The 10066-nt window shown below is 46.8% G+C and overlaps 1 protein-coding gene across 2 annotated transcripts; it reads left to right on the top strand.

Annotated features, from left to right (window-relative positions):
* The first annotated feature begins 4070 nt into the window (after nucleotides 1-4070).
* Nucleotides 4071-9573, top strand: LOC100382927 (uncharacterized). 2 transcript variants are annotated; one of them, XM_020551675.3, is made up of 9 exons: nucleotides 4071-4406; nucleotides 4495-4641; nucleotides 4737-5064; nucleotides 5148-5374; nucleotides 6124-6280; nucleotides 6355-6476; nucleotides 6567-6632; nucleotides 7554-7620; nucleotides 8831-9573. In XM_020551675.3, exons 1-9 carry the CDS (start codon nucleotides 4350-4352, stop codon nucleotides 9088-9090), a joined length of 1431 nt encoding a protein of 476 aa, XP_020407264.1. In that variant the 5' UTR covers nucleotides 4071-4349; the 3' UTR covers nucleotides 9091-9573. The 2 variants fall into 2 exon arrangements, with proteins under 2 accessions (XP_020407264.1, NP_001353737.1); NM_001366808.1 differs by having other exon boundaries at nucleotides 4181-4406; nucleotides 4737-5067; nucleotides 8831-9503.
* The last annotated feature ends 493 nt before the right edge of the window (nucleotides 9574-10066 follow it).

The raw sequence follows: 10066 nt of genomic DNA, 5'->3' as shown, positions 1-10066 counted from the left end.
AATCACTGGAGCTCCCTTGGCCGCTCATAACCGCGAGCACGGCTGATATATCAGTTTTCAAACACTCTGCAGAGGTTGTGCACTTTACCCACAAGTCGTGATTCCCTTTCTGCCCGGAGAGAGCTACTCCCCATTGACCACTACCTAGGTGGCCTAGCAGGGCATCACTACGTAGCCTTTACAAAGATTCCCTGGGGCTGTAGCCACCCGTTAGGTTTCCTAAATGTACCGCACTTCTCCCCAAGGGACAAATCAACCTTGGCAGAGCGAGCTGCATACACCGAGCCCCATTGACGGCACGACGGCGAAGCGAACTACACCCCGGATCCTCTAATTATTCAGCTAAGGGCATCCCATTCCACCCTCATGGTTGCACTGTTTTCCCGGGTGGTCATCCATAGAACAGGTCCTTACGGAGAGGCACTCGAGAAACCGCTCGAGCCCCCTTAAAGGCCACAAGTACAACATCATAATAAGAGAAGGGAAAACAGCGTATCATAGATAATCTCATCATGTTCATTGATTAGAGTTTGAGCAATAGCATAAAGCTAAACAATAATAATCCAACCCAAATAGGTAAACAAGGATATGGATAACAAAAGCTAGTCAATCCTTAAGTATACATGTATAATGCGGGAGGTGAATTAAAGAATGAATAGGACAGAGATAGGTCAAGGGACACTTGCCTCCACCAACCGACTGCTGCTCAGGGGCTTCTCCTGCGAGTTCCTAGGGCTCTTCAACCGGATCGTTCTCTATGCGATTGCAAGCGCACATACATCCATCCATTCAAATTAGGAAACAAACAGTACACCATGCAAGAGAACAAATAAAGTAAATATGCATAGAATATCACATACAATAATGAATTTACCATGGTTAGAAAGAAATGGGGAAAGGTCTCGCGAGAGTTAAAGCTTATGCCCGAGACGCACTACGGGTAAACGAATAACTAAACGTTACGTGCTCTAGTTCCAATTGGTTCTAACAAAAGAATTAGCTACATGCACTAATGTAAACGTGACCACTTTTAGTAGATTAACATTGAATGAGATAGACGATTAGCTATACAAATTAACTAATGTAACCAATTTCCAAATTGAGACTCCTATCTTATTAATAAAAACACGTGATTAGCGCGCATAGGACACGGGGGGGGGGGGGGGGGATAGACGGGCCGTCTGGGGGTAGACGGGGGCACGACGGGTCGTGCCAAGGCACGCGCACTACGCGAGCACGCGCGCGAGGCCGCACACACACGCCACGAACTAGCCGTGCGCACGTCGGGGCCGCGCGCTAGCCGAGCTCAAGGCCGCGCGCCATAGGCACGCTGGGCCGAACTCGAGGCCACGCCGGGGCCGTCACGACGCGAGCAAGGCACGGCGGGGCGAGCGGGCAAGCACGCCGGGGCAAGCGAGCACGGGCGAGCGAGGACGCGGCCGGGCGAGGACACGACCGGGCGCGGGGGCGGGGCGGCCGAGCTCGCCGGGAGGCGGCCGAGCCGGGCACGGAGGCGGGCGGGGCGGGCTCATCGGAGCGAGGCCGGACGAGGGCGGGGAAGGGGCGGGGCGGGCTCGCTGGAGCGAGGCCGAGCGCGGGGAAGGGCGCGGGTTCGTCGGGGGGGGGGGGGGGGGCGAGGCGGGGCGGCCGAGTCAAGGCGCGGTGGGGGCGGGGCCGAGCTCGCCGGGGCGGCCGGGGCGCGGGCTCGCTGGAGGGCGGCGCGGCGGGGCTGGGCGGGGTCGGGGCGGGGTGGCCTTGCCGCGGCGAGGGGCGGGCGCGGGCCCGGGGTGGCGCGCCGGGGAGTGGCACCGGCGGGCGGGGGAGGGGGGAAGGGAGGAGAGGGGGGGCTCACCGGAGGGGGCGGCGCGGCGGCGACGCCGGGGGGAAGGGGCGGCGGCGGCTAGGGTCAGGGGAGAGGGAGTTGGGGAGGGAGAGGGGTATGACAGGCGGGGCCCGCGGGGAGGGAATTTTGGAAAAAGAAAAAAAGGGGGGAGGGGGGCGGCTGGGCCGGCTGGGCCCAAAGGGGGGAGGGGGCGTGGCTGGGCGGGCCACGGCGGGGGGAGGGGGGCGGCTGGGCCGCCAGCTGGGCCGGCGCGAAGGGGGAGGGGGCGGCTGGGCCAAAAGGGAGAAGGGGGGAGAGAAAAAGAAAAGGCTTTTCTTTTTCTAATTTCCATATTTTTTATATGCCTAATTCTTATATGCCTAATTCTCCAATTCACTCAACCACAAACAAAAGAGTGCATAATCCGGCATGATGCAACAACCAAAAATAGTTTTAGGTTTTGCTTACACAAGATGTCGAGCTAATTCTCGCTATAACTTTTGGAAAAGATCAAGGCTTAGCGAGAAGAGAAGGGAAAAGGAAAGAGTAACGCCTGAATTTGGTGAGAGAAAAGAAGAAAAAAATTCTACCCCCAAATTCAGGGCGTTACAAGGAGTGTCAATGGAAGGGGCTTCGTTAGTCGTGGGAGGAGTGTCGGTCATTCAGGCTCAACAGTAGAAGGAGGAGCATTGTCACTTGATCAGTATGAATATGGAGGTGGATACGAATAAGGAAAGATAGATCGAAGAGTTATGAGGTGTTTGGTTTGATGAATCACTCTATCCAAAATGAAGTGGTGCATCATGGGTACATTCCTCAAATTTGGTGGGATGACTCCATTCCACATATTAGTACTAAACAACTAACTATGAGGAATGAGGTGGTGATGGATTAACTCACCCCATTCCACAAACCAAACAAAAAATGAGGAGTGAGAAGATGATGGACTACATCATTCCTCAAACCAAATACTCCATTAGGGAATGAGGATGAGCAGGAGCGTCCTCTCGTGAATGATGGATGGGAGGAAGTCCATTAAAGAAAACTTGCCTCGCATCGGCGGTGGGATCATGACATATGTAGATTGCTTGTTGAGCAAGTCTATTAACGTATTGAAGTTGGGACTCCACCTTGCATCCATATCGAAATGGAGATTGGAAAGCTAATTAATTGAAATAGAAAGTGAAGCTATGAACGGAATAGAGGCCTTGTGAATTGGAGATGAATGCATGTGAATGAACTCAAACACCCCTCTATTTATAAAGGATTCAAGATTTTTTGTTTTATTTTTATTTTTATTTTTTAAAATTCAAACGGATAAAATAACGTAACCAATAATACGACGTCACATCAACCGTTGTCCGCTCAAACAGTGGTCGATAACGACCAACTTAGTCCTACTGTGACTCATACCGGCCACGGTAATCGATCGATAGCACAATTGACCAATCGATCGTCGTTGACATCACCCCGGTCATGGGTACTTAGGGGTGATAATGGATCACGAGCCAAACGTTTCTTCACAACTTTTTAGAGCTCTAAATAATTTTTTGTTCAAAAATAAATAGAAATAAAACTCGATCATAATTCAATCCGATACTTAAATTTTATAGTGTACTTCTGTCCCAAAAACAAAGTCGTTTGACTTTTTTGAGCTAAATTTGACCGGTTCGTTTTATTCAAAATATTTGTGAAAACATAGAAAAATCAGTTGATAGTTAGTATGATAAACTAATTCAGAATGAAAATAAAATAATAATTATATTTTTGAATAAGATGAGCCTATCAAATTTGGTCTAAAAAATCAAAATAAGGCTAATCACAATAGAGGTTTCATGAGGTGTTTCATGTATTAATTAATCTACCACATCAGATATTTGGATGATATGTCATATCATTTAATAAGGAAGAGTTTCATGGAGTTTCATGGGGATGAAACCATGTTAACTCGTTTCCAAGGTCTTGGAAACTGTGTGAAACCTCCACTGAGAGTGTTTTGTTTCATCTTCATATAATTGAGTACATCCTATTGGTTATTTATATACGACATTTAAGAAGTATGTTGACATATGAAATAATGAGATGAAACTCTCTATTGAGAGAGGGTGTTTCATTCATCCATAAAACTGACGTGATATTTTTGGAAATAGGGACATGAAATCCTCACTGTGATTAGCCTAACATCATTTATGTATAAAGTAAAATTTAGAGCTCATTGTTAGCCGTATCGGTGGCGGCCTTTGGCCACGTCACGCCAGCAATTGATACCGCCGTCCGATCCAGCCTCACACCACTGTTCACGGATGAAAGCATCAATCAGATCACGGCTCCAGATCCGCCGTACGCAAAGCCCCATACCCCAATACCGGTGCCGCCTTCGCCTCGCACTACACCTCTCCCTCCCTCCGCCTCCATCTCCTTCGCCACCAGAACCCAAGCGCTGCCCCACACGCCGCCGCAGCCCGCACGGGAGCCGCGCGCCGCACCAAAACCCTAGGTCTCCTCCGTCCCCCGATCCATCGCCTTCATGGCCGCGCCGCAACCTGTCGCCCAGGCCCCCGAGGCACCGCCGTCTGCGCAAGTGGTAAGCAGCTTCGCCGCTCTCAGGCCGAGATTTCAGCGGGATTCTCCCGTGTTCCAGAAGCTGATCTAGTGTCTATCTGCGCGCGCAGGTGGGCAACGCGTTCGTGCAGCAGTACTACCTCGTGCTGCACCAGTCACCGGATCTGGTGTACCGCTTCTATCAGGAGGCTAGTCGCCTCGGCCGCCCCGCATCCGCCGCCGGAGCCGCCGGCATGGACTCCGTCACCACTATGGAGGTGAGCCACCGTCCCCGGTCACCCAGATCTGTCGCTTTAGTTTCATTTCGATCGCGATGCTGAGAGATTTTGGGGGGCCTTGTGCGCCTATGCAGGCAATCGGCGAGAAGATAATGGAGATGGACGTGTCAAAAGCGGAGATCAGGACGGTGGACTCGCAGGAGTCGCTTGGCGGCGGCGTCACTGTGCTCGTCACAGGCCACCTCACCGGCCGTGACGGAGTGCGCCGCGAGTTCTCGCAGTCCTTCTTCCTGGCGCCGCAGGAGAAGGGCTACTTCGTGCTCAACGACATGTTCCGCTTCGTCGGGGAAATCCCTGCCCCTACCGCTGTAGAGGCGCAGCCAGAGGCGGATGCTGTAGTCCTGTCTGTGGCTGCCAACGGCACATCTACTCTTGCTGTGGAGCCTGCCACCCCTGATGACCGTAGTGTGTAAAGCACAGCCTGCAGTTCAGTCGTGTTTTTCATGAGGCAGATGATAACAACACTCTTCTTTCACTGTTTGTAGATGCCGTGCCACAGCAGGAACATCATGTTGTGGACCGATCACCACCTCAACCTGAGGAGGAGGAGGAGGCTGAGGTTTACGATCCGCCGCCAGAGGAAGTAGTGGATGAGGAACAACCTGTTCCTGAAGTGATAAATGAAGTTCCAAACAACGTGGCAGCTGTTTTGGCAACTACAGTTGCCCCTGTGTTGCAGGAGGAGGCACCAAAGAAGTCATACGCCTCAATTGTAGGTTTCTAAAAGCAACTTCGTACTTTAAACTCATTTGCTGCTTATGCATTTACGCCCGTTCATGGATAATGCAGTTTTAGCTATCTTTTTATAACTTTATCCTAAATGTTTTACATTTTTTTTTGCATGTCCACGGTTTAAAGATGTACTCCGTCCGTCTCAAAATATTAGTTGGTTTACTTTAGCTCTTGATTTTTATGTCTTATGTTCAAATGAATGATGGTGAATCTAAACACACATATAAAACAAATACATCAATTATTGTGTGAATCAACTAAAAAGGTAAAACAAATTTTATTTTGGGACGGAGGGAGTATATGCTAGTCAATTCCAAAATCTGTTGTTACATATGAATTTAACTAATCTGGACGCACTATCCCAGACTGATCACTCTGGAACAGAGTTCATGTGATGTTCATGAGCATGATGTATGTCTTCAGTATCATGTAATTTCAGAGAGGATGACAAGGAAACTGTAGTGCAAAAGCTGTTATGCTTGTGTAGAATTGGAGATGGTATTTGTTTGCTTTGAAATAACTGAATAGCTTGTTGCCTGTTTCCTAGAAGGCGATTTATTTCCTCAACTGTGAAACATCAAGGATTTATTTTCATTTTTTCTGCATTGTTAACTTGTTGCCTGTTTCCTAAAAGGCGATGTATTTCCTCAACTGTGAAACATCAAGGATTTATTTTCATTTTTTCTGCATTGTTTATTAACAAAATATTACAATTTCTCCTTGCTGTAGGTCAAAGTCATGAAAGAAGTTTCATTGCCTGCTCCTGCACCTCCTACTAGGACTGCACCGCCCAAACCAGAGAAGCAGTCTCCTGCTCTTGCTCCTGTCAAAGATGTGCTGCCTTTTAGTTCCAACCCTGAGAACGGCAATATCCAAGAGCCTGAAGGTGTTTCTTAAATCTCATATTTCAGTTTGACCTTTTTCATTGCACTAGCCTCTCTTAACCTTTCTTCTTTTAAGATGACGCGCATGCAATCTATGTGAGGAATTTACCTCTAAATGCCACTGAAACTCAACTGGAGGATGAGTTCAAGAAGTTTGGTACCATCAAGCAAAATGGCATTCAAGTCAGAAGCAATAAGGTAACTTTTTCACCTGTACCAGCTTTGGGAGATTCTTTTTGCGTTTACAACTTCGAAGTTTGGCATTAATGTTTTCAAATGTAAATGTAGATCCAAGGGTTCTGTTACGGATTTGTTGAGTTTGAGGATTCTACATCTGTCCAGAGTGCTATAGAGGTAATTTTTTCAATATGACGAACTCATTTTTATTCTGTGCTGTTAGCTTGTTCAATAATATTTGAAACTGCAATTTATGTCAGTATGAACACTATCTGGTTTAATAGTGCTGTTAGTGTTCCTGTAGATTATTTAAAGCCCTTCCTGTTTCACATCATTTTGGGAACATAATGTATTCATTCTCTAATAGATTGATTTCTGTGTTGTGTTAATTTGGTTGAATATAAGTGTGAACTGTCTTGTGAGTAACCATTATTGTTGTGTTGATTATTCTGGACCACCTTTTTGAGTGCCTTCCAGATGGTGAAGTTGATTTTTAGTAAAAATAATTCCTTTTAACATTGTTATATAAGTTGCTTGGACCTGGTTTTGAATTTAGCACCTTTATAGGAAATGGCAGAGTACTTTGTTGAGATATTTTCTGCACTGGATTACAGACGGGCAAATACATGTAGATGGATAAATCCTTGTTTGGTTGCCTGTGGTTTACACATTGATTGATCATGTATGAACCTGAAAGTTACTTCTTGCAAATTTTCACATATAGGATTCGCGTGGTTTGTGCCCAAAGTCCCAATGGATATATCAGAGATTTTTATGTTTGATTGTGAATTCTGTCATTTTGCTCTGTCCCCTGTGGTATATGTTTATGCTTTTTTTAGTTGCTGATAATTTTCAGTTACCTCTTCAGATTGCTTGCACCATGATTTACCTTTTATTCCTTTGCTACGCAAATATATGTTGAGATCTAGTACAGTACTGATAATTCTAATAAATGAAATATGTAGAATGAATGAAATGCCCAGTCTTGTTCTGTTACTTTAGTGGTATCATTCTGTAGTGCCTATTAGAGGTGTATTTCTAAAAGTACTTTTGCTGATTGATTATCCAAGTTTAACTGGTTGTGAGTTTGATTTACAGGCTTCCCCTGTGATGATTGGTGGTCGTCAATGTTACATTGAGGAAAAGAGGACACCTGGTTCACGAGGTCAGTCTATATACAAATTGATACTTAATCTTATGCAGTGTCTATGCCAATCATAGTTCTTAAGGCGGTAAGGTGAGACAAGGCGTTGGGCCACCGCCTGGACGCCTAGGCGACGCCTAGGCGCTTACTAAGGCGAGCAAGGCGACGCCTTACCAATTAAACAAAAGACAGAACAACAACATATATGAGGAAGAAAAAGAAAAAGGGAGAAAGAAAAAAAAGAAGGAAGGGGTAGAAGGAGATGGCCCAGCCCACCAGGCAGGCAGGCAGCCCATATATCCTCCGGTTAGGGTTGCTGAGTTGCTCCCATCTCACTGTCGCCGCTCGTCCACAACCATGCATCGCTGCTCCTGCTCCCCCAAGCTCGGCGGCGCTCCCCTGAGTCTCAGCGGCGGCGCTTCCCCGAGCTCTGCACCGCCGCTCCCCCGAGCTCTGCGCCGCCGCTCGCCCGAGCTCGGCACTCCCTGCGCCGCCGCTCCCCCGAGCTCGGCACTCTCTGCGCCGCCGCTCCCTCGATCCCGCTCCCCAAAGTCGTCTCTGCTAGGCTTCTTCCCCCTCCCCTCTTGCCGACTCTTGGCTAGGCGACGGGGACGCCTAGACTTTTTGGCCGCCTGGACGCCTAGGCGTCGCCTAGGCGACGCCTTTGAAACCATGATGCCAATTATATCATTGAATCATATGAATCTGATGACTCACTAAATGACTGATGATCCTGCTGATCCTAGGAGAATGGAGATGGATCAACCAGAATTCAGGTTATATGTAGATCCATGATTAGAGTAGACAATGCTCAATATATAACACACAATTATATTTGGTCTGGGAACTAAGCAAACTTGAGTCGTCCACTTTTGGGTGCTACCTTGCTAACAAGGGCATGTCTGCATGGGGCTCGATTTTGTTGTGATAGTATGGGGGCATAATTTGTGAGTACTTCTCGAACAAGCTGCAAAAATTTGTTTGAAGGATCTCACTCTAGTACACCCAAAATTTCTCCCACTAAATCTCAGAGCGGTTATTATGGCAATATATTCGGGTGGTTGGTATCTATCTCTTATACATGCTACTTAAATTAGTCCCTGTTTTAGTCCACTGTTTGGTAATTTAGGGACTAAATGGGACTATGGTCTCAAACCAAATGGGGCCTAACTCTTAAATTTTGTTAAATGACTCTTCCGATTCAATTTGTATATTTCCTCCTTTCTTTTAGGCTCCAGCAGAGGTGGCAGGTTTGTACCAGGCAGGGGCAACAACTTCAGAAGTGAAGGTACCAGAGGCCGTGGTAACTACGGTGGAGGAAGGGGCTACGGGAGGGGTGAGTTTAGTTACAGGTCGGATTACGGTGGCAGAAGTGGTGGCAGAGGTGTCTCAGCACGTGGTGCTGATGTCGGCTACCAGAGGGTTGACCATGCTGGATATGCTGGTGGTCGTGGTGGCCGCACAGTAGCCGCTGGTGCACCTGCAAAATGAGGGACAACATAGCTGTTGCACGTCTCCTGTGTCGTTCGGTGGCCCTCAGATTGTTTTGAAGTTGGCATAGAGATCCATCAATTGGTCGAGTGCGGGGTTACCAGAAAAGGCTGGATACAAATTTTTGGAGTTCCTGTTCATCACTATTTTTGCAGGCAACAAAAGCTAAAAAAGTGATTACTAATTGAGTAATTGTAGAATAGACACCTATTCAGATGTAGTTTTAGTTTTGGTCGTCGGTTGGTGAGCCTGTCATTTTTGCAATGTTATGTTACTGCTAGTATTCATTTATTGTGTCGATTTGAGGTTAATAGCCTTTTTGGGGCTGTTGGAATAAGTGATATTTTAGAGTAGTTAATACTAGTAGCTAGGGTCAGGATTTACATGTTTATTTGCAATATGTCGACGCCAAAGGATTCGGTCTTTATACTGATAATAAACCGCTATTGATTTATTGATTGTTTTCTTGGGTTAAAGATGAAACAGATGAATTTACAAGTTCTTGTTTATCTGTTCGTGACGCGCACCTCCTATAATTTCGAATTGCTGAACAGGATGGTGTATGTATTCTGAAAGTATTTCGTGTGATGAACCTATATAATAATATAGATTTTGTGTTGATAAATGATGCAAATTTCAATGAATTTTTGGTTATGTTAGGAGAGCAAATACTCATGTTTTTTGCACAAAACCCCCTATACATCTGATTTCTCACATAACTACATTTGAATAGTGGACCCTTAACTGTTAATGATACGTTTATTGCCCACGGCTAGAGATGTCAATGGGGAATTCCGCATCGGGTTATAGCATCCTATATCCATCCCCATCATGTTTGATCCATCCCCATCCTCATACCCATCATGGGTGCAAAACTTATCCCATACCCATCCCCATTCGGGTTTCGGGTCCTCAATGGGTCCCCATCCCTAATTAAGGGATAACTAGGTACTAACAGGTAGCATAAACAATCTAG

This window comes from Zea mays, chromosome 4, assembly GCF_902167145.1.
Source record: "Zea mays cultivar B73 chromosome 4, Zm-B73-REFERENCE-NAM-5.0, whole genome shotgun sequence".
NCBI lineage: Eukaryota > Viridiplantae > Streptophyta > Magnoliopsida > Poales > Poaceae > Zea > Zea mays.
The sequence above is the reverse complement of the archived record's forward strand: the minus strand, read 5'-3'. Positions and strand labels throughout refer to the sequence as shown.

What these genes read in the sequence shown, in the direction of transcription:
- LOC100382927 (NM_001366808.1), top strand. Translation starts at nt 4,350, where the DNA reads ATGGCCGCGCCGCAACCTGTCGCCCAGGCCCCCGAGGCACCGCCGTCT. An exon ending in CACCGCCGTCTGCGCAAGTG is followed by an intron (nt 4,407 to 4,494) that starts GTAAGCAGCTTC and finishes CTGCGCGCGCAG; the next exon opens with GTGGGCAACGCGTTCGTGCA. An exon ending in TGCCACCCCTGATGACCGTA is followed by an intron (nt 5,068 to 5,147) that starts GTGTGTAAAGCA and finishes CACTGTTTGTAG; the next exon opens with ATGCCGTGCCACAGCAGGAA.